The sequence below is a fragment of the Hippopotamus amphibius genome, chromosome 9, assembly GCF_030028045.1.
Source record: "Hippopotamus amphibius kiboko isolate mHipAmp2 chromosome 9, mHipAmp2.hap2, whole genome shotgun sequence".
Taxonomy (NCBI): Eukaryota; Metazoa; Chordata; class Mammalia; order Artiodactyla; family Hippopotamidae; genus Hippopotamus; species Hippopotamus amphibius.
In genome coordinates this window covers 52,419,364-52,444,802 of record NC_080194.1, presented here as the reverse complement: position 1 = coordinate 52,444,802, position 25,439 = coordinate 52,419,364, and the positions used below count along the sequence as shown (strand labels likewise).

Sequence of the window (25,439 nt, the reverse complement as noted above, 5' to 3'; positions counted from 1 at the left end):
TTAACACGTAAATGTTATTATGAGACTGTTTATGATATAATTTTTAGTTAAACATCATTTGGTAAAATTAAAGGGCAATATTCTAAGGCTATAAATTTATATTCAACTGAAACATTACATTTGAAATTGAGACCAAGTGTTTTTATTTCCTCCCTTGTGGACAAAATTATGATTGTATCTGATATTGTTTTTGAGCTGTTAACCTAAATTTTCTCTAAATATTTCTGTTTACACCTAAACCTTAAGTTACAAAAGAGCTAGATTAGGCTCAGTTATCACTTATTAAATGCTTATTATATTGCTAGCTTCTCTCATTTATTTCACTTATATATCTTAAATATATTTGCAATATCTATTACCAGTTATCTTTCATTTATAGGAGCAAAATTTCAGAGTGATTAAAAGTTTTGAACAATGTCACACAACTAACTAACTAGGCATCTAGCTGAGATTTAAAACTCCTGTCTGTTCTCTCAAAATCTCATGTTTTTTCCATTATATTACAAACGCCTCCCATACTATAGTCGCTCAGGGAACATATTAGAAGTTTTTAAAATCTTGTAGGAAATGTGTTCAACATAAAAGAGGTTTTTTGCACCACACATTTCTATCATTTTTGTCACCTATAGTCTCACTGTTCTAATCATTAAATAGGCTTATAAATTTAGAACTGTTGATGTATGACCACCATGAGTTGGAACTGCTTTGAGTTCACTCATGTGTGGATTATTTTTCAATAAATGCTACAGTACTACACAATCTGGAGCTGGTTGAATCCACAGATGCAGAATCACAGATATGGATGGCAGATTATAGGACTTGAACATTCATGGATTTTGATATCTGCAAGGGTCCTGGATACTGAGCAGTGGCTCTAGTTTGATATAGTTCCCATTTTTGTAATATACCTTAAATCTTCGATGCTCTCCCTTTTGTAAAAGTGATGAAGTAATTACACACAGTATATTCAAAGCTGGAGAATTTGCCTTGGTTACAGATTCTTCATTCTCCCAGTGTATCTGAGAAAAAGTGAATGTATCCCATGAGTACTCTTTTCCTCTGCATTCTTTGTCCTTGACTGAAGTACCTGCTTTGGTGGATTTTTGGAGAAACAAATTACATAGACAAGACATCTGTAGAATAAGAAGCTTCTGCATTGAGCAAATGAAGGACCAAGCAGAGCATAGAGAAATGACCTAGAACTACTGATGTTTAAATACGTGTTGTGTTGCCAAGACACCAAAGAAGGGAAAGAAAAAGTTTATATAATGCATATTTTGCATTATGATTTTTGTTATTGTTTACTTTATTGACAACTTGATGATGAGTATGTCAAATGTGATCATTTATTGAGTGCTTAACTATGCCAAGACCTTTTCTGGGTGCCTGGGAAGCTAGTACAGACAAGATACGTCATATACCTTCAAGGTGTCTGCAAGTTTAGGTCAGGATATAAACTCACAGTTGCTAGACTATTATAACAGAGGTGAGAACTGGGATACAAACAAAGGACAACAAAAATACAACAAAAGTGCTAGATTAATGTACAGGTTAAGGAAACATTTTTTTTGAAAGATATGAGACTTGAAAAAGTATAAGGAAAAAGTCATCAGATTAAGGAGACCTAACGGAAGTTTAGTCCTGGAAAGGAGCTCAAACACTGATGAAGATTCTTAAAAGTGCTAACACCTAGAGATGTCAGTTAACTGTTCTCCTTAAAGTTGAACAGAAAACTCTTCCTTGAATGGAGTTCACAGCAGCATATCCATGGTTGCCACATAAAGGCTACTAGATCCCCCTTTGCAATTGGTGGCCTCATGTTTGACATGTCTGAGATGTCTTATTTGGTTACTTCTATTTAAACATTTTCAGGACTCTGTTGTTATAAATTCCAAGAATAGAATTCTTTCAATATGGGATTTCCCCTACAACTTTAACTAGTTGTCTTTCCTGTGCAATTACAACCTCAGCTTGACTCTACAGAATCATATTTCTCAGCATTTAGAAGTTGAAATATATAGTTCTTAGACTTTGGAAATAAAGTAAAATCCTGCAATTGAGCAATACCAAAAGAACAGCAAAAATGTATTCTTCGTTAGTTTTATACAGTGTATCTTATGTTTAGGTCACTACCCAATTTACAGTGGTCACATATTTCTTGTACCTTCTATTTTGATAATTTGCTTCTGGAAAATATTCAATATATCTGTCAAGTGGGTCTTCCTGATGGATGGTCATGTTGACCATTACATCTATTTTCACTTCTAATATCAAATTCAGTTGTGCTCTAACTTGGCTAGGGTTTACATTCTTCATCTGGGAATGTAAACATTTCTCAGAGACTGGGAGCATTTCAAAAATTGTATGAGCCAATCACAACAATCTAAAAATATCAGTGTACAATGGATCTATATAAGCAATACATATTTATTCAATGATGCTTTACTATGTGCAATATAAAATAAATGAAATGGATTCAATTCAGATATTTTAACTTTTCCAAAATATTCTGTGAGCATATTCTGAGATCATCAGCTATTAAAAGATGTATATTTAAACACATACATTAAATATGCTATTTTTACAGTGTAGAACTCTTGCACCAGATTACGTAGGTATTGTGCTAAGAATATAACGGAATTGTGATCTGTATGGAGAGAGAAAAAGACATTATAAGGAATTGATTCACATGATTATGGAAGCTAATCATTAGTAGATAAAAAAACATGTCATGATTTGTTTGCTGAAAATTACAAAATGTGATGAAAGACATCAAAGAGGATGCAATAACAGGCATAACTTGTTCATTGACAGGAAAAATCAACATAGTAAAAATGTCAAATATCCCCAAATCAATCTATGAGTGTAACATAATTCCTGTCACAAGCCATGCACGATTTTCTTATAGACATAGAAAATTTGCTCCAAAATTTATACGGAAAGTCACAGGAGCTAGAATAGCTGAAACAGCTCTGAAAAGGAATAAGGTGAAAATAATCACTCTTCCTTATGTAAAGACTTAATATAAAAATACACCAATCAATGCACTGTGACAAAGGGATAGATGCATAGGTCTTTGGAATAGAAACAGAATATAGACCCACAAGAATATGCCAGGCTGATTTTTTTAAAACTGCAAAAGAGGGTACCTTTTCAACAAATGGTGCTAAAGCAATTGGATTTCCTTTGGGACTTAGGACTGGGTGAAGAGTCTTTAGAATTGACACCAAAAGCACAATCCATAAAAAGAACAATCAATAAATTGGACCTCATCAACATGGTTTTGGGCTATAAAAGACTCTGTTATGAGGATGAAAAGACAAGCTACAGACTAGGAGAAATATTTGTAAACCACATATCTGACAAAAGGCCTGTATATGTCATATAGAAAGAACTGTTAAATTTCAACAGTAAAAATATAAACAACCTAGCTAGAAAATGAGTAAGAGATACCCACAGACATTTCATTGAAGAGGATATACAGATGGAAAGCACAGAAAAGTTGTTTAACAGCATTACTCATTAAAGAAGTACAAATTAAAGCCACTATGAGTTATACATCAATCGGAAGGGCTAAAATAAATAATAATAATAATAATAATAATAATATTAAACCAAAACTTGGTAAGAATGCAGAGAAATGGATTACTCAGAATTTCTGGTGAGAATTTAAAATGTATGATCATTCTGAAAAATTAGTTTGGTATTAAAAAAAAAACCAAAAAACTGAAAGTGGATTTAACAGATGATCCAGCAGTTGCAGGCTTGCTCACTTATCCCAGAGAAATTAGAAAGCTTTGCTCACTTAAAAACCTTTACAAAAAACATGAATAGTAGTTTTATTTACAGTATCCAAAACTGGGAACAACCCCAATGTTCCTCAATGGGTGAACAGTTAAATTATGATAAATCCACACCATAAATTACAAGTCAGCAATGCACAGGACTACATGCAACAACTTAGATGAACCTCGAGGGAAGTATGCTGAGTGATAAAACCAATCTCAAATGGTTTCCTGCTCTGTGATTATATTTATATAATGCTATGAAATAATATAATTATAGAGATGGAAAACAGATTAGTGGCTTCTAGGGATTAGGTTTCCAAGACAGGGAACTAGCAGAGGAGACTATAAAGCATGAGGAAGCCTTGTGATGGAACAGTTGTGCATCTTGATTGGGATAGTAGTTACATGATGCTAGGTATGTGATAAAATTACATAGAAGTACACATATACACACACACATACACACACACTCGAATGAGAGCATGTGACGTGATGAGATTTGAATAAGCTCTGTAGATTGTACTGATGCCAAGTTCATGGTTTTCATACTGTTCTATAGCTATGTAAGATGCTAACTAACATTGGGAGAGAGAGGTAAAAGTTGCACAGGACTCAGGACCTTCCTGTACTTTTTTTTTTGCAATAACCTGTGAGCCTATAATTATTCAAAACAATTAGGGTATAAAAATTTATTGTAGGGAATTCCCTGTCAGTCCAATGGTTAGGGCTCGGTGCTTTCACTGCCTTGGCCAGGGTTCAATCCCCGGCTGGGAACTAAGATCCTACAAGGTACGTGGCATAGCCAAAAAAAAAAAAAGAAAATTGTAATATATGATATGCTACTTACTTTAGATTGTGAAATTAATTAATCTGCTTAATTTTCCCTAATTTCTTCACTTCACTTATGTGAAAATTTAATAAGGAAGTCTTTCCCACACAATAAAGTAGTATCTTGCTTGCTTGTTAAAATGTCAAAAAAATACAAATTATTATTGTACTTGAATGTGCAAAATATCTTGATTTAATACAGTTAAAGCTATTTGGATTAGCCTAGAATAGCTATAAATATCTTAAATACAAAACTAAAGCTAGCTACTTAACTCTTCAAAAAAGTTCCCATTACATGACCTGATCTTTACATTTTCCACTTCTCTCAGTTACCAGACTATGATAATCTATTTTCACTCATTTGCTTGAAACTGAAGTAGGTCCCTTGGGACCCTAGTCAGCCAGTGTTGTGTTACATGGTCTCTGAATCTCATAGTCCAGGCAAGTTTGAGACACTTGTATCAATTGTCCCCTAAATTATCTGCTGATGAGGAGTAGATTAATTGAAGTGCATCTTGTCTTCAATAACTTACTTATGTTTGCAACTCTGTGAACTGTAATAAATGCTTGATTCTGAAATAAATTTTGTGAAGATGGAAAATGAAGAATTTTCAAAGCTATTTAACTGATTGAGGGAAACAATGTGGGGAAATTATAATGCCCCTTTGGAGTATTTAGACTTTCTTTTTGTGAGGCTTCAAAGGCCTTAACAAAATCAGGAAACTAGGCCTTAAGAGTCTGGAAAAGCTGGTGCTGCCATGATTGAAGAAGCTAAGGCAGAGAGAGGCAGGGACTTGGCTTTGCCCAGAATTTAGGTTTCTACACTTTCCTTACTAGTCCCTATTGACCTGATCATGTCACTTCTCAGTAGTTACTGTGTGGGAAAAAAATCAGTAATAGTCAGTCATATTAAAGTTTTGAGATATAAAAAAACTCTGCCGCCCTTCCCTGTAGTTCTCTTTTTTCATTCATTATTTCATTCATTCTTTGCAAGTCCCTTGTCAACAACGTAGAAAGCCACACTTACACATTCTTGTCATATGGCAAGTAAAATTCTAACAGGATGCTACCTAATGTTTTATAACAACACTATACAGTCATAGGGGACATGTTTCCAAGTTTTTGTTTGTTTCTTTGGTTGAGTTTTTCTTTCTTTTTTTTTTTTTTTGTCTTTTATCAGCCCTGTTTCCCTTGTCTTTAGAGAATTTGAATATTTCAGGCAAAAGAGTTTAATATGGAAATGAAGAACAAAGATGTATATGATTCTTGAGGGGATTGCTATTACCCATTTCAAACATTGCCTTGAAATTATCTCCAATTCCCAGCTTAACCGTGTGTCTATAACAAGACATTGTTTAAGTGCTGTGTAGCCCTGTGCTATCAACTGCCAGATGATGATAAACATTCAACATGCCAATTTTCTGAAGAGATACAGGTTATATTTTAAGTAAATCATTAAAGACTCAATGTAACCAAGACCAAGTGTGCACAATGACTCTTAGATGTCTTCCAAAGATCCTTGTTTCCATATTTAAATAAATTAAAAGAAAACTAAATTCCAGGATGAATAATGGTTCTATCTATCTTGCTAGAGACAGTAAAATCATATTCATACCACGTTGTTATGTAAAGGAAACCTTCAGGACTCAAAATCCTTTGGGTTTCCTCAGTGTCTTTTTACTCTGTCCTGCCTGTCGAGCCATCAGAACTCCCTCTCAGAGGCTAACTTTAATTCATCAGAAAACAAATTTATACTCATCTTAAATCTTTGCCACCTCCCACTGTTTGGTGGTGAAGAACATATACACCTGAAATTATACGTTTAAAACTCTTTTACATAGAATTTAGTTCACTTACCTGACCACATGGAACCCTGGACATGAGCTCTCCTGGTTTGTTTTCCAGGATGGGATGTAATAACTCAGGTCTCCTTTTCCATCATTCACACAGTTTGCCCTTCACTGAGACCTGTCATTGCAAGAAATCAGGTTTCCAGTCACAAGTCATTCCACTCATTTTCAGAAGAACCTCTCCTAAAATACATGAAAATGGGTTCTCTTAAATTCTCCAACAACTGTGAACTTAAAATACATTTTCTCATCAGTAGAAAATGGAAAAGGTGACTTGCAGATAATATGTAGCTCCCTAGACCAGTAATCAGAAGACAGGAGTGCTGGTCCCAATGCTGACATTGAGTTACGGAGATGTTAGGCAAGTGCCATTGCTTTTTCACATCTGCTGTCCCATCTGTAAAAACAGAGTGTCATGTGTTCCCTGTACCTTGTATGGCAAAATTAGATATTATTGGAAAGTATCTGAGGACTTTAGAAATTGAGTTATGTGATAGGTATAGTTTATGTTTATCATCATGATGTTTATGATAAAATTCAAACTCCTTTCTCAGACCTATGAGTACTGTGTGATGTGGCCCTATGGAACTCACAGATTTGATTCCTTACTTCTCCTACCTGCGCATTGGTGTGCAGCCATTCTGGCTTTATCACTGCAGCCTATTACCCCAAATACATCTTTTGCATGCCCTTAATTAAGCAGCTTATTCCTTCCTAGATATTTTGAAATAGGGTATTTTATGCTGAGGAATGTGTGGGCAAGCTTTTTCTGGAAGATATACAACATGAATTGAATTTGCAAATGAAAAATTATTTCCATTAGCTGGGCTGCAAAATGTTTAAGGTGGAGTAGTAGAAGATATGGCAAGATGTGTGTGTTGGAGGAAACTGTGGAGAGCCTCTGATGTTAGACTAAACAGTTAAGGTTTCTGTTTTATAGGACGTGCGGAAAGTTGTGTATGTGCTAAATTCTGTGTAAAAGTTTTGGATATAAAATATTTCTCACTACTAAGAGATGGGAGGTGGTAAATATTTACATTGAATATAGATTTTTTTTTTCTGACAAATTTCTATTTTGTTAGCAGGTAAGCTAGGAAAATTAACAGATATTTTATAAAAATTTAAAATTAATATCTTACTTTCCTTCTGAATATACATACACTATTGAACTATTTAACTTCAGTCACTTCTCTCCTGATTTTTATGCTACTATTTTCATGTATTTTAATTTTATTTGCCTTACATTTTACCCCAAAAGACATGATTATTGTTGTTTGATTAAAACAATCTTTGTTTTCCATTTACTCTTTTTTTTCCTTCCAGTTTTATTGAAAAGTAATTGACATATATCACCATATAACTTTAAGACATGCAACGTGATGGTTTGATTTACAAATACTGTGAAGTGATTACCACAACAGGTTCAGCTAATAGCCACCATCTCAAATTGATACAATAAAAAGAAATGAAAGAAGAAACAAAGAAAATTCTCTCTGGGATGAGTACTTTTAGGATTAACTCTCTTCACTTTCCTATACATTCTACAACAGTGTTAACTATAGTTATCATGTTGTCATTACAGTGCTAGCACTTATCTATGTTAAACCAGAAGTTTTACCTTTTGACTACCTTATTTCCCCTCTATCTCCACCTCTGCCTCTGGTAATCAAAGTCTGATCTCTTTTTCTATGAATTTTTTGGTTTGTCTTAGAGCTCACGTATAAGTGAGATCATACAGTACTTGTTATTTTCTGTCAGATTGATTTCATTTAGCATAATGCCCTCAAGGTCCATCTATGTTGTCACAAATAATAGAATGTCATCATTTTTTATGGATGAATAACATTCATATATATGTGATATAAGTTGTGATTATATGTTGTGATATATATATATATATATATATATACATATATATATATATAAATATGACAGCTTCTTTCTCCATTCACCTATCAGTGGACATTTAGATAGTTCTGTTGTCTTGGCTATTGTAAATAATGCTGCAATGAACATGGGGGTGCAGATATCTTTTCAAGGTAGTGTTTTTGTTTCCTTTGGCTATATCTCAGAAGTGGAATTACCGAATCATTTGGTAGTTCTATTTTTAATTTTTTTAGGATCCTCCATACTGTTTTCCATACTGGATGTCCCAATTTTACAATCCAACCAATTTTGGATATTAACCCCTCATCAAATATATGGTTTGTAAATATATATTTTCCCATTCTGTAAGGAAGAATGGGAAAATATTTTCACTTTGTTGAAGGTTTCTTTTGCTCTACAGAGCTTTTTAGTTTAGTATAGTCCCAGCTGTTTATTTTTTAATTTTTTGCTTGTGTTTTAGGTGTCATATCCAAAAAATCATTACCAAGATGCATGTAAGCCATTCTTTTCTTAAATTTTCTCTCATACCATATTTTTTTGCTCACTGTTTTTTTCAGGCAGTATAGTATGTTGTTTAAAGTCATGGACTCTGTACCCAGACTATCTAGATATAAACCTCCAGTTTACTCTATAGCTGTGTAATTTTAGAAAATTTATTTAACCTCTTTATACCTCACACATCTTATCTTTAAAATGAGAATATTAGATTTATCTCATGGAGCTCTAGTATTAAATAAATTCCCAAAGGTTCCTGGCATATAGTAAATATAATGAGTTAGCTTCTATTATGTTCCTTTTATACATTTCTGAGTTTCCCTCTGCAATTACGTTATTTCCTTCTATCTGATGAATATCATTTATTATTTTTCTCAGTAAAGATTTATTTTTGACAAATTCAGCTTTTTCCCCAGTTTTTGATTGAGTAGAAAGAAATTTAACTCATGTCCTTTAAGACATTTTCACTGTGTTTAGAATTATAGATTGACAATTATTTCTTTTTTATTGAAACATAGTCAACATACAATATTATGTTAGTTTCAGGTATACTGTGTAGTGATTTGACATTTACATACATTACAAAATGATTGCCACAATGTCTTGCAACAATCTGTCCCTATACAAAGTTATGTAATATTATCAAAAATATCTCATGCTGTATATTATATCCTAATGGTTTATTTGTTTATAACTGAAGGTTTGTACCTCTCAGTCCCCTTTACCTATTTCACCCACGCACTCCACCTCTGGAAACCTCTCATTTGTTTTCTGTATCTATGAGTCTGTTTCATTTTGTTTGTTTTGTTTTGTTAGATTCCACATATAAGTGAGGTTATATGGTACTTTTTCCTCTCTCTGACTTGTTTCACTTAGGATGATACCCTCTAAATCCATCCATATTGTTGCAAATGACAAAATTTCATTTTTAATGGCTGAGTAAAAAATATATATATATATATAAATATATACATATACACACATATATACCACATCTTCTTTATTCATCTATTTCTAGGCACTTAGATTGCTTTCATATTTTTACTGTTGCTAATAATACTTCAAAGTACTTTGGGGTACATATGTCTTTTCAAATTAGTGTTTTCTTCAGATAAATACTCAGAAGGGGAATTTCTGGATATTATGGTAGTTCTGTTTTTACTGTTTTGAGGAATCTCCATACTGTTTTCCATAGCGGTTACACCAATTTACAATCCCACCAACAGTGCACAAGAGTTCCCTTTTTTTCATATCTTCGCCAACTTGTTATTTGTTGTCTTTTTGATGATAGCCATTCTGACAGATGTGAAGTGATATCTCATTGCAGTTTTGTTTTAAATTTCCCTGATGCTTCACAGTGTTGAGCATCCTTTCATATACCTGTAAATTAGGTAAATCATATACCTGTAAATCTGTAAATATTGGGGAAAATGTCTAACTCAAAATTGATTAAAGACAAATGTAAGGACTGAAACCATAATACTCCTAGAAGAAAGCATAAGCAGTATGATATTTGACATTGATTTTGGCAATATTTTTTTGAATCTATCTCCTAAGGCAAGGGCAACAATGTAAAGATAAACAAATGGAACTAAATCAAACTGAAAAGATTTTGCACAATAAAGGAAGCTATCAACAAAATGAAAAAAATCACCTACTGAATGGGAAAAGATATTTGCAAATGGTTAATAATAAAAAGATAATAAATAGATAAATGATTGTCTAATAAATGGTTATCTAATAAATGGTTAATATCCAAAATGTACAAATAACTCATTCAACTCAACACTATAAATTTTTTTTTAAAAATGTGCAGATGACTAAAATACACATTTTTCCAAAGAAGGCATCCAGATTGACAGTTCCATCTTACTGGCATGTTATTCCATTTTTTTTTCTGGATTCTGTTACTACTATCATTAAATCAACTGGGAATTTGATTTTACTACTTTTACAGTTAATGCTTCTTTTTATTTTTATTTATCTTTAACATATTACAGAAAAACTCGAATGAACTTTTTGGACAACCCTATATCTCTGGATCCTTTTTTTGTCTTTGGTGTTTAGCATTTTCACTATGATTTATCTAGGTCTTTATTTTTCTTGTTTTTTTTTCTAGCCTTCATAAATCTTAAAATTGATAAATTTTACCAGTCGTGGAAATTTTTAGCAATTATCTACCTCTTCACATATTACTTTCTCCCATCCTTTTTCTCTTTCTGGAAATTTGATTAGACATATAAGATATTCCTACTATATGCTCAATCTCTTTACCCTCTTTTCATATTTTCATACATTTGCCTTTCTGGGCTGTATTCTAGACAATCTCTTCATCACTATTTCTTCTTTTTCATAATACCAATTTCTTTTTTTTTTTTTTAATTTTATTGAGATACAGTTAACAGACAATAAACAACACATGTTTAGAGTGTACAATTTGGTATCCCAATCTCCCAATTCATTCTCCCCCAACCCTCCCCGCTTTCCCCACTTGGTGTCCATATGTTTGTTCTCTACGTCTGTGTCTCTATTTCTGCCTTGTAGTTCCTCTTACATAGTTGTTAGCATTTGCCTTATGTATTGAGGTGTTCCAAGTGTTCCTATATTGGGTGCATATATATTTAAAATTGTTATCTCCTCTTCTTGGATGGATCCCTTGATCTTTATGTAATGTCCTTTCTTGTCTCTTGTAACATTTTTTATTTTAAAGTCTATTTTATCCAATATGAGTATTGCTACTCCAGCTTTCTTTTGATTTCCATTTGCATGGAATATCTTTTTCCATCCCCTCACTTTCAGTCTGTATGTGTCCCTAGGTCTGAAGTGGGTCTCTTGGAGACAGCATATATATGGGTCTTGATTTTGTATCCATTCAGCCAGTCTGTGTCTTTTGGTTGGAGCATTTAGTACATTTACATTCAAGGTAATTATGGATATGTTTGTTCCTATTACCATGTTCTTAATTGTTTTGTTCTTGTTATTGTAGGTCCTTTTCTTCTCTTATGTTTCCTGCTTAGAGAAGTTCCTTTAGCATTTGTTGTAAGGCTGGTTTGGTGGTGCTGAATTCTCTTAGCTGTTGCTTGTCTGTAAAGCTTTTGATTTCTCCATCAAATCTAATGAGATCCTTGCTGGGTAGAGTGTTCTTGGTTGTAGGTTCTTCCCTTTCATCACTTGAAATATATCATGCCACTCCCTTCTGGCTTGCAGAGTTTCTGCTGAGAAATCAGCTGTTAACCTGATGGGAGTTCCCTTGTATGTTATTTGTTGTTTTTCCCTTGTTGCTTTTAATAACATTTCTCTGTCTTTAATTTTTGTCAACTTGACTACTATATGTCTTGGTGTGTTTCTCCTTGGATTTATCCTGCCTGGGACTCTCTGTGCTTCCTGGACTTGGGTATCTATTTCCTTTCCCATGTTAGGGAAGTTTTCAACTATAATCTCTTCCAATATTTTCTGGGGTCCTTTCTCTCTCTCGTCTCCTTCTGGGACCCCTATAATGCGAATGTTGGTGCATTTAACGTTGTCCCAGAGGTCTCTTAGGCTGTCTTCAGTTCTTCTCATTCTTTTTTCTTTATTCTTTTCTGCATCAGTGATGATCACCATTCTGTCTTCCAGGTCACTTATTCACCCTTCTGCCTCCATTAATCTGCTATTGGTTCCTTCTAGTGTATTTTTCATTTCTGTTATTGTGTTGCATATCTCTGTTTGCTTGCTCTTTAATTCTTCTAGGTCTTTGGTAAACTTTTTGATCTTTGCCTACAGTCTTTTTTCAAAGTCCTGGATCATCTTCATCATCATTATTCTGAATTCTTTTTCTGGAAGGGTGCCTATCTCCTCTTCATTTAGTTGTTTTTCTGGGGTTTTATCCTGTCCCTTCATCTGGTACAAAGTCCTCTGCTTTTTCATTTTCTCCATCTTTCTATGGCTGTGGTTTTCAGTTCCACAAGATGAAATACTGCTGATACTGCTTGATACTCAGCTCAGTATCTTCTTGAATTTTTTGCTAAAGATGCATCTATACTATTCCCAACTCCTGCCGTCTTTATGGATATATTCCCCTTTTGATAGCTCTGTATCTATGCTACACTTACATCGTCTTGCTTATTTGGCTCATAGCCTGTGGTTAACTTCTGTGTGTGTGTGTGTGTGTGTGTGTGCAAGCATGTGTGCACACATGTGTGTTTTCTCTTTGGTATTCCCAGTGTGTAGCATAAAAGTGCTCTGAAGACATTTGAATTTATTGGTGAAGAATATTTAAGACAGCAGATGACACTGTAAATAGAAAGGGGAAATACCCATTTTCAGGATGTGGACTGAGCACAATCTCATCAAATCACGTTAAACAAAACTGCATTAATGTCTCAGAACTCAATATGAGAAAGGCCAATTTCATCATGGATTGAGAATTCACTAATTTAAATATACAGCTTTCATGAATCATAATTGTTGTTCTAGCAACTTTGTCTCTAATTATTATGTGTGAAGTGCTGCTTTTCTTCTTTTTCTTTCTGTAAAAAGCAGTGTATAAACAATAAAAATGTTTTAAGCTTTAAAAAGTAGTGATAGGTCTTTTTTGTGCTTCAAATTGTATTTATTTCTGATATTTACTTGGAAAAAAACAACGGTGATGAAAACTATGTTTTTTGAAGGGAGTGTCTATGAATCAGCTGTTATTAACTCATTAACTTTCTTCTCCATTAGTGATCCCTCACCTTGTAATTAAAGTAGATTTTCAAGGCTTTGATTTTAAAATATAAATAAAATGGAACTAACATTCAGGTAGAAGACTCACCAACAAGAGATTCCCCTCTTTGGGTATGTCTATATTGAATTATGACCTAACTAGGAGAAAAATGCTTGTCTATATTTTTAAGGTGTTTCCTAAAAGATAGTGATAATCTGAACCTCTAAGTCTGTTGGGAGGAACCAGTTGCAAAAAAGCAATTGTTATTTAAAATTGTTAACACACTGTACAATTATTTCTCAATTTAGTTGATTTTGGCCAAGAAGGACACCGGTAACTGACACCTGAAAACTCAGAAGTTACTTGTCTATTATAAGAATTTCTAGTACACATTTGTCAAGTTTTTGCATATTAAGTTTCATGCTAGAATTTTGTATTTTTATGTTTATTGTATCTTTCAGGACAAGAAAAGGAATCAAAGGATATTAATTTGCTATACTGGTTATTATTATAAAAATGGCATTAGACAAAAATGTTAAATATTCATGAAAAGCCTTATTTCCCTTAGGTTCTGGCTAGCAAAGGATACTGAGGAAATAACTCACAAAAGGAGGGAACTATAACACAGTACAGATAATCGCAGGAATTATAAACAAAAGCAGTTGACATCAATAATTAAATGAGAAAAATTCCCTGTGGAGGTTTAGGTGAGCTACAGACACAATGTGTAAAATCACTTGCTTAACTGATCATTTGTTATTTTCTAGACCAGAGGAGTATATATTAATGTAACTCATTCTCCTACCCTATTTTTCTAGTCTAATAATTTGTCTAACATAATAAATATAGCTATTATACATTTCCTCTGAGGAGAAATCATCCCCATTAGAACCTGATGTTTTTATTATCTATAAGGGAGTATTCAATATAAATAAATATGATAGGGAAAGTTTATCACTTTTCCAAAGTATTTGTGTTGTGCATTAAAATAATTCTAATGGAAATTTTACTATTGTTGTCAATGTCCAAGTATATCTTAATCTGACCTTTCACTGAAAGTTATTTATCATTTTATTATGAGATTTTTGAATTGGTTTCTGCTTGTTTGCCTTTTTGTTTGTTTATTTTCTTTTCCCTGTTTTTGAAAATTTTTATCTGTCTCAACAGGGCATTCTTTAATTAAGAAACTTCAGAGCTGCTAAATACACTGGGACACAGGCGATCCTATGTACCAAGGATGGCTTCCTCTTGGAAACTTATTCTGTTTCTGTCAGTTACTCGCTGTCTTTCAGGTAAGAGGCATGCCTTATGTATCAAATAATGAAAATACACAGAAATCTTCATTAACTATATCCTCAGGTGTTCATTTAAATTTATAATAGGATTCATCCTTTCCAACAACAACAAAAAAGACAAAACAACCCTTAATCCTCTGTTAGCACTACAAAAAGTCACATATAATAAGGTACTTATAAAAATACCTTATAAATGTTAATAAATTAAGTATCTATCCCATCTCATTGACTTTCATTTACAATCTAAACCATCATTATATATATATATATGTATGTATGTATATACCTCTATAAAATAGGGGTAGAGACATTTGTGAAAACATGAAAAATAAGTGAATAGTTTCAGAAACAAAGTTAAATGAACATCCTGGTTTATCATGATTATGGTTACTTATAAAAGAATTAAATAGTCTTTAAATATTTTATCCTATCTTAGGATAAATTTCTGTCCAGAATTACCATCTTCCTGGATGATCTGGTTTCTCTTTTCTCCTCTCAGTGTCATTCTCCTCTTGAACTCATAAACTAATTGAGGGGGATGGAGGTAGATTTGCAAGATGAAATAAACGGTGCTCAGTTAATTGAATTTCAAATAAACAAAAATAATTAGTTCTAGTATGTTCTGTGCAGTATGTTATTTTATTTTATCTAAAATTTAAATTTAATTTGTGTCCACTGTTTTTATATTAATCTGACAAAGCTAAATGGAGGGAGAGTGGTAGATTGTAATATCACTCCAAAGTTTTATCTTCATGTACTGGCCCAACTTATCCCCTCAAATAAACAGTCATTTCAAAGGAGGTATTATATCGTGGTTGTGGAAAGACAAAAATATTCAGCCCGAGGTGGTGTCCATGAGGACTTGATTTGCAGCTTGTAAGAGAATCTAGGTGCTGCTCTTTCCAGTGAAACAAGAGGCTGAGTATGGAGGTAAGTTGCTATTCACATACTATAGACAAAGACAATAAAAGTCAAAAACAAAATACATTTCTAATTTTTACATGGGATTTGATTTTTAATCATCTACATTTAATATGAAGCATATATACAGATATATGTTATCTTTAAAATATGAACTTATTTGCTGTAGATATCCATTTAAATAACATTGATTAGATACTTGAAAGGATCACTTATCAAGGATAATTATTTTCAAAACCTTTCTCCCACCTTCACCTTCTTATTTTAACAAATTATTCTAGAAGTACAGCCCTTACTGTGCTCTTGTTATGTGGTGATAGTTACATTTAATATTTACTATTTTATTATTGTTCTTTATTTTTTTTCCTGGTTATTTGTCTATGAGTATTACATTACAGGACCTATTTTGCACACTAACTTAATTACTATTACAGAAAATGTGGGTAATTAAGCCATAAATCATGAGCACATTTTATGTTGTTGATGCTATTTGAGCCAGCAAAACTGATTGAAGAAATAAGAGAAGACTCAGATTGTATTTCCTCTTTATTTTTTTTATTCATTTTTAATGGATGGATTATCTTGGATGTGTTTAACTAGGAAATATAGAACTCTTACACAACCTTATGTTTAAAAACTGGCTATTCGGCACAATGAAAGTTTGACAGCCTTCAGAGGGATATACAACTGTATATTAAAAATGCACTCATAATTTAACAACAATGAGATACCATTATACATATCAGAATGGCTAAGATCCAGAAAAAAGAAGAAACTTAAAAACAATACCAGTTGCTCTCAAGGGTGCAAAAAACAAGGAAGTTCATTAACTGCCGGTAGGGACACAAAACGGTACAGCCACTTTGGAAGATAGTTTGACAGTGTTTACAAAGCTAAATAGTCTTACCATCTAATCAAGCAATTGGATCCTAGGCATTTACCTAACTGATTTTAAAATTTATGACACCCAAAATATCTACACAAAAAAAGTTTATAAGAGCTTTAATGATAATCACCAAAACCTAGAAATAACCAAGATCCCCTTCAATAAGTTAATAAACTATAGAAAATCCATATAATGCAATACTCAGTGATAAAAATGAAAGGACTATCAAGTCATGCAAGCACATGGATGAATACTATATGCATACTGCTAAGTGAAAGAAGTCAGTCTGAATAGGTTCCATACTATATGATTTTATATTTATGACCTTTCGGAAAGGGAAGAACTGTAGAGAGTGCACAGATCAGTGCTTGCCAGGGGTTGGGGTTAGGGGGTGACTAAATGAGTGAAGGAAGCATAGGCATTGTTCAGCTTGTTGACACTATTCTGTATGATACTGTAGTGGTGGACGAATAACATTACGCATTTATCAAAAGCAATAGAACTTTATAGCACAGAGTAAATCTTAATGTACATAAATTTAAAAGAATAATTTCAGATGTTAGAGGATCCCATGATGAAATGCAGAATGTGACAAAGAATCTAGCTGTATTACAAATGTATGAAGCAACCTCTACTTTAGGGGAGTGGGGGAGAAAAGGTACTGACCTAAGTAACTTTGGAAATGAATCTGTAAGACTAAAGGCAAACAAACAGCCAAACAAAAAAACTGTACTTTAACCCTGTACTCTAGTTAAGAATGTTATTTCCCAGTGTTAGCAACTCTAAACATTCCTATGCATGGGATTGAACAATTAAGTCAATGGATGGTGGAGAGTGGGAGCCAGCTGTCTCATTGTTGGAGTGGGACATTACAGATAAGCAAGAGAAGAAGGCTAGAATGATCTGTGTGGTAATGGATTAGAGTTGGAGACTTCAGTATGACCTCATGTTTAGCTTAATGTATACACTGATGGTTACATATAAAAAGTATTTATAGATATTTATATATACAAGGCAAGGTGTACACACATATATTTCTTTTCTCTGGCATCTGCGAAGGCCTAGAAGCAATGTACTCCAGTAGAAACCACCACACAAAGTGCTACAATCTTGGTTTCTAATATTCTCCAGTTAAAGGAATCAAGTTATTTAGAGAAATGGCTGATTCTAGGACTGAAGCAGGAAATATATTTGATCAACCTAGAATATCTTGTGGCAGAAAGTAAGAAAGTGCTAAAACAAACCAATAAACAAAAAACAAACATAAAGAGGAGAGAATGGGACACAGGAACCAACTGAAAGAGTTCCCAATGGCCCAAATTGGAAGAATTTGAGCAGGAAAATAAAGCATTGAGTTACAACCCAATAAAAAAAATAAATAAGTCCATATTGATATAAATAAATGATTGAGTAATCAAAAGAATAGGTGAATTTCCCATGTAGATGCATTTCAAATAATTTATGTAGATGCTTTATTCTCAAGGAGGTGGAATGCAACTCCCCCTTCCTTAAGTGTGGACTGCACATAGTGACTTGTTTTCAAAAAGTACAGAATAGGAAAGGGAGATAAAAAAGTAGCTCTATAGTGGAGGAAAGTGATAAAGACTACATCAACCTAGTGCTGAACAAGGTCAACATCATCAGTAATAGCATTTACCCTGGATACAGTGTGACCAGAATGGCACCTCACCTCTGTAGTTTTCCTTCCTAAAGCCTGTGACTCTAATCTAAACATGAGAAAAATATCAGAAAAATCCCAACTGAAGAGCATTCTGTGAAACACCTGGCCGGTCATCCTCAGCATTTTCAAGGTCATCAAAAACTAGGAGTATTAGAGAAACTGCCACAGTAAGAGCAAACCAAGGAGACATAATAAAATAAATATAATGCATTACCCTGGATAAGATCCTTCAACAGAAAAAAGAAAAAAACATCATTTAAAAACTAAGGAAATCTGAATAAAGTATATACTTCAGTTAAAAATAAAGTGTCAAGGGACTTCCCTGGAGGTCCAGTGGTTAAGACTCCGAACTTCCAATGCAGGGGGCATGGGTTCCATCCCTGGTTGAGGAACTAAGATCCCACGTGCCACGTGGTGCGGCCAATAAATAAATAAATAGTCAATATTAGTCCATTATCTGTGACAAGTGTACCATGTTAATATAAGATATTAATAAAAGGGGAAATGGTTTTGGGTTAATGGGAACAAAATGGACTAAGCATAACAGTGTGAAGGGCATCAACAAGAGATGAGAAATTCAAATGCTTTTTGGCAATAAACTATATAGAAGTAGGTAAATGATTCAATATTTTGTTTTAGAGGAAATAGTTAAGGGTCTCAGTTTGCCTATAGAGTAGATGATATTGCCATTTGCTTGAATGCTGAATACAGTAGGAGGTGCAATTTAGAGTGGGGAAATACTGAACTTAGTAATGCACATGTTGAGCTTCAGGTATCTGTGACACATTCAGATGGAGATGTTTAAAGTTTAAGAAAGATGGCTGAGCTAAAAGTAAATTTGGGGTTCATTATTGCATAGATGAACTTAAAGCTCTGGGAAGGAAAATAATCACCCAAGGATTATGTAGGTAATGATGAGTCATAAGGTAAGGAAGAAATTCTGAGAAGCATGTACTTTTTTTTAAAGGAGCAAGAGAAAGTGTAGGCTAAAAAGAATGGATGCGGGGGTGGGGGTGGGGGGAATGAATTGGGAGATTGGGATTGCCATATATACATTACTGATAAGAAAAAACTGTCAAATTGTACACTTTAAATATAAGCAGTTTATTGTAAAAAAAATAAATAAAAATAAGAAGAATGGGTGGTGAGTTGGGGGAAAGTCTAAGAAAGAGGAATAACGGAACAGGTTCAAGAGAGGGAGTGGTCAGCAGTGGCAATGCTCTAGGAAGGTTGGTACTAAAAACATTTCCTTTTAGTGCTAATGATAATTACCTGTAACAAAGTAGTGGGAATATCTGTCTTATGATAATGAGCTGTGAAATGATTAGTAGAGGAGGAAAATTAGACAATTACTATAAATTTTGTTTTCTGAGAATTTGAGCTGAGGAAGAAAACAAGAAAAAAATGACAGATAACTTGGAAAAGAGAAATTCAGGAAGGAGTGTATTATACCTGTATGTTTCTGGGTATGTGTTTTAAGGCTAGAGAAACTATTGTTTATGGAAATTCAATCCACATGATATATTAAATACATGCTGATTATATGTTGCACTGATTAGCTTTACCTCCGTAACAAACCCATCCTTAAATTTATTAGCTTAAACAAAATAAAATTTAAAATATTTCTAATGATTCTGAAAGTCAGTTTGGTTCTCCTGGCTTGGGCAGGTTCACCTGGTCTCTGCACTCCCCATTAGGGTTGAAAGAATAGCATCGGATGGTGTCATGTGGTCTCACCCATGCTGCTGGTGACCGTTTCCTGCTAGCAAAGACAGTGGGAATGACCTGGTCATGTCTCTGATCACCCAGTAGTCTAGTGCAGGCTCTTTTATGTGGCTGGGATTGTGAGTTCCCAGGTACAGCAAGAGAAAGGGCAGACCCCAATTTTCAAGCATGTTTCAAGCCTCAGTGTCATGCATACTAATGTCTCATTGACCGAAGCAAATCACATAGGCCAAGACCAGATTCAAGATGGGAAGGCTAGATTTGATCTCATAAAGAGAGTAGCTGCAAAAGTATATTGCAAAGAATATAAAGTATAGTATTATTAACTATAGGCACTATGCTCTACAGTAGATTTCTAGGAAGTATGTGTCTTGCATAATTGAAACTGTGTGCCTTTGACTAATACTTCCTCCTTTCCCCCTGTCTCCAGCCCCTGGCAACTTATAGAGTAGTTGCTTCTATGAGTTTGACTATTTTAGATTCCTCATATATGTGGTATCCCTTAAAAATTTGCTAAGAGGGTAAATCTTATTTTAAGTATGGTTACCACAAAAGTAATAATAATAATAATATAATACAAAGAGGGCAGAAGAAAACTTTTTGAGGTGATGGATATGTTTATGGCGTAGATTGTGGTTGATGGTTTCATGGGTGTATACTTCTTGCAAATTCATCAAGTTGTATACACTAAATATGCACAGCTTATTATGTACCAGCCATACCTCAAGAAAGTGGTTTAAAGTGTATGTAAAGCAATAACAATAGCCATGCCTAGTTTTGACCTCTACCACATATTTATTGATATCTATGAATGTTTTGCACGCAAATAATAACAATCCTGTTTTAGTTAACAATAAAGAAAATGGAATTTCTTTGTATCTTTATTTCAGAGACAGTCACAGTGAGAGCACTGTGATCTAATAACCTCATTAGCTGAGCTTACAAAAGCTTTAAAAATCAGTCAAACTATTTTTATCAATATGAAATTCATTAAGTTCAATAAAATTTAAGCTTTTCATGATAGAATGTGTGAAATCATTTGGGGGAGGAATCATAATTACTAAAGCCTAGTTATGAACATATATCTGACAAGAAGCGTCAACATTCCAAACTCCACTGTTCCAAAATCCATGTTATTATATTCTTTAAAAGCGATCTTCAAGTATATATTATCCTCCAAATATGTGTAGAGAAAATGATTTGAGGAGACAATAAGGTTCAGGATTTATAAGCAGCTTGCCTGACATTTCAAAGTTCTTTGTAAATTGCTTTTCATTCAGACTCCATGTTGAAAGAAATAAATAATAGCAACAACAAAAGCTAAAGGGTTTAAATTTTTCTGCTCTATTATACAGAATAACCTATTCAATGGATTTCTTAATCATTATACTCCTTTTGAAATGTGGCTAGTAATTATTTTAATTTCTTTTTAAGTGTTTAACAATTGGGGGAATCTATTACAGTGATATTTATTACAGATAGTTTTCTTTCTGTGAAATGTAATAGAACAGCCTGTTAGGACACTGTCATATACAAATAGTAATTTTTAATATATATTAATAGAATAGCTAGAAAGCAGCTATTATTAGACACATTAACACACAGTCTTTTGTTTGAAGATTTTTGAAAAAGTGTTTTTTGCACTCCCTAGTACCAGCATATATTTTTCAACATCACAAGTCTATTTGTATATTTCTATCAAAGTTATAGACTTAAAATAATATTTAATTAGATTTATTAAAGCTAGATGTGTTTATCTCTCTTCTAAACTGAAAAAAAATGTATTTTCCTAACTCCATTTATAAATCTTAGAATTAAAAATTATTTGGAGATTGTGAGGTTCAGTTCCTTCTACTTGGGCAAGTAAAATTTTGTTTGCTCTCAATAGGGATGAGGCTCAGAGAGGTTCTGTCATATGCCCAGCATCATATAGATAGTACCTAGTGGAAAAATAATGAGAAAGCTGCCTCCTATAGCAATGATTTCAACATAGCAGGTGACATGAAGGTGAAACAAAAGAGGAAATTCAGTTATACTGACCTCCTTCCTACATAAGTGCATCTAGTTACCTTCCCTGGATTACTTTCAGATGCTTTCGATATAAGCTGTAATGCTTTAAAAGCAACCCCCTAAATAAGCATTTTTTTTCTCTGCTTTGACCCCATTCTCCTCCATTGGGTTAAATCCACTTTATTGGAAAGGTGACAGTCTGTTCCTTCTGCCAAGAGGGTGATATACTATTGAACAGAGAATGTCTGTCATTGATAAGCTTATACAAATACTCTCCTTCCTCTTACTGGCAGTGTGGTAAATAGCATGGAACTTTGTCACTGTCGGCTAGTGTTGCCTAAGAACCTTAAAAGGAAAATGAAAACAAAAGTATTACTGAAAACAGGTGCCTGAAAATATTAAGTCTGACTGGCCTACTGCAGTTGAGAAAGAGAAATGGATTATGGCTCCTCTGTGATCATTTTGAAATTATGTATGTGCACGTTGTATTGGTCCCCAGGAAGTCATGATAATGGAACCTACCTCAGTGCAGAAAACCAAGTTGACTCTTATCAGCTGTGCACTGGTGGTATTAGACATGTAATTAATCAGAATACAATTTAATTTCTCCTTGTGAGCAAGGTGGCAGGAAGCAGGGAGAGGGGAGTGTGTCACCTGAATATAGAGAGTTTTATTTGTTATTGTTATCTTAATGGCAAAGAAAATGTTAAAAGGTGTCTAAAATTGTCAGCACTTCCTGGAGTGATATAAAATTAAACCATCAATGAAAGAAAGCAGGATTCAGCATCCTAAAGAAATGTGAATAAGTATGTGTTCTCAGTGTTTTGCAGATTAAAGAGAGAATTAACTAATTTTTAGGTCATCTAAATGTCATTTATCTTACGTAAAAAAGTTATTTAAATATTTTTCCACTTGAGTTTGGTTAAGGGGTAAACAATATACATCAAAGTATGCTGTAATCTAGAAAGTGCCATGAAAGTTATCTCACGCTTTTAAAATTGGACTGGCGTTATTTTCAACGATGATAAATATTTGTTGAGAGAAAATTAATCATGTACAACATTGTTTCTCTTTGTTACTTTAAAGTAATACTGAAAGAATTTGTATTGTATCAAGTGGCTACACGAACATGTAAACAAATGTTCACAGTACCATGTTTTATGCAGAGATAAATTTCTACCGCAGTAATACTACTGTGAAGTATGTTTATTTATGGCAGAGATTGTCTTACTGCTTAACATGAGCTTCTGGGGAACTGCCCTCATGCAGTAATTTGAGTAAATGTCAGCATGAAAGCAGCTACATTTTTTTCTGTCTCATTGGTTCAAATGCAAGTCAATTCTGTCTGTAAAATGGAGAGACAGTTACACTCACTGAGCACCAAGGCAAGTTGGACACAGTTGAGATGCAGAACAAATTCAAGGAAAAATTTCTGCTCTCCTTGACTTTAAATAAATTGTATAGGTTTATCAGGACACGAATTCTAAAAATATACCATGTGTAAAATAAACCATATATATAACTAGTTGTGAGAATGAAAAAGTGTTAATTGTTGTATAGTCTTATGTTTATTTTAGTTCTTTGGGAACATCCTATTTTGTTAACCATTAATCAAGTTAACTACAGATTTCTTGAAATTTAGTCAACTTCTATTTTTGGTAATACTTATTTGATATAGGTGTCAACCACAATAATTTTTTTCTTTCTAGCATTTGAAAAAAATGCTTCCCATTCTAATTCTCAATGTTGATGTAACACTGAAATTTGTCAGATAACTCACTTATTCCTAATGATCTGTTTATGATGCTGGCTATGCTTGCAGCATGACCTTAACTGACTGTGAATTTGTATGGTGGAACCATCCAAATGGTGATGATCAAGGATAAATTTGGTTTTAAGTGATGATCTTTTCCTTTTTAGTACTTGCATATTTTGCAATTATGATTTTTACATGTTTAAATAAAAACTACAAGGCCATCTGCTCTATAAAAACAGAGGCAGTACCTATTTTATTTGATGTTTCAGACACAAGATCTAGCATAATACTTTCTGTAAGTACAGGTATCTATTTTAAGTGAATTAAAAGAAACAATTGTTTGATTTGTTTCTTCTGTTCAGAGAGGCATAAGCTATGCTTTGGATTATAGCACTTTCTGGCTAAAAAACATCCGAGAGGGATGAATGATTTTGTATTCTCTAACCTGATCATTCTGATGTGTGTGTGTTTTAATTAAAGTAATATTAACATAATATTACAACATAATATTAGTTTCAAGTGTACAATATAGTGAATTCATATTTTTATAGATTATACTCTATTTAAAGTTATTACAAAATAATGGCTATATTCCACTGTGCTATACAATATATCCTTGTTGCTTATCAATTTTATACTTAGTTGTTTGTGTCTCTTAATCCCATACCCCCATCTTGCCCATCCTCCCTTCCTCTCCCCACTGATAACTATTAGTTCATTCTCTATACCTGTGAATCTGTTTCTGTTTTGTTGTAAATATACATTTGTTTTATTTTTTAGATTCCACACATAAGTGATAACATACAGTATTTGTCTTTCTCTGTCTGAGTTATTTCACTAAGCATAGTACTCTCTAGGTCCATCCCTATTACTGGAAATGGCAGAATGCCATTCTTTTTTGTGGTTAAGTAATATTCCATTGTATTTATATACCACATCTTCTTTATCCATTCATCTATCAGTGGACACTTAGGTTGCTTTCATGTTTTGGCTGTTGTGAGTAATGCTTCTATGATCATTGAGGTGCATATATCTTTTCAAATTCGTGTTTTTGTTTTCTTTAGATATATATCCACGTGTGGAATTGCTGGATCATACAGTAGTTATACTTGTAGTATTTTGAGGAAGCTCCCATACTGTTTTTCACAGTGGCTGCACCAATTTACATTCCCACCAGCAGTGTCTCTTTTTTCCACATCCTCACTGACATTTGCTATTGATGTTTGTCATTCTGATAAGTGTGAGGTGGTCTCATTGTAGTTTTGATTTGCATTTCTCTAATGATTTGCACTGTTGAGCATCTTTTTATATGCCTGTTAGTCATCTGCATGTCTTCATTGGAAAAATTGTCTATTCACATCTTCTGCCAATTTTTAGTCAGGTTGTTTATTTTTTCAATACTGAGTTGTATGAGCTGTTTATGTATTTTGAATATTAACCTTTATTTGTCATATCGTTTGCAAATATTTTCTCTCATTCAGTAGTTTGTCTTTTTTTTTCTTTTTCTTTTTGATATGCAAAATCCTTTAAGTTTAATTAGGTCCCACTTGTTTATTTTTGCTTTTATTTCTTTTGCCTAAGGAGATAGATCAAAAAAATATTGCTACATTTTATGTCAAAGAATGTTCTGCCT

The 25,439-nt window shown here is 33.4% G+C and overlaps 1 protein-coding gene across 1 annotated transcript in view; it reads left to right on the top strand.

Annotated features, from left to right (window-relative positions):
* Positions 1–25,439, top strand: part of CNTN5 (contactin 5) — a 1,287,027-nt gene that overhangs the window by 541,969 nt on the left and 719,619 nt on the right. Inside the window, exon 3 of the mRNA XM_057750478.1 lies at positions 14,700–14,824. Within this exon, the coding sequence (XP_057606461.1) occupies positions 14,770–14,824 (55 nt within the window). The 5' untranslated portion in view covers positions 14,700–14,769. The remainder of the gene's footprint in view (positions 1–14,699; positions 14,825–25,439) is intronic.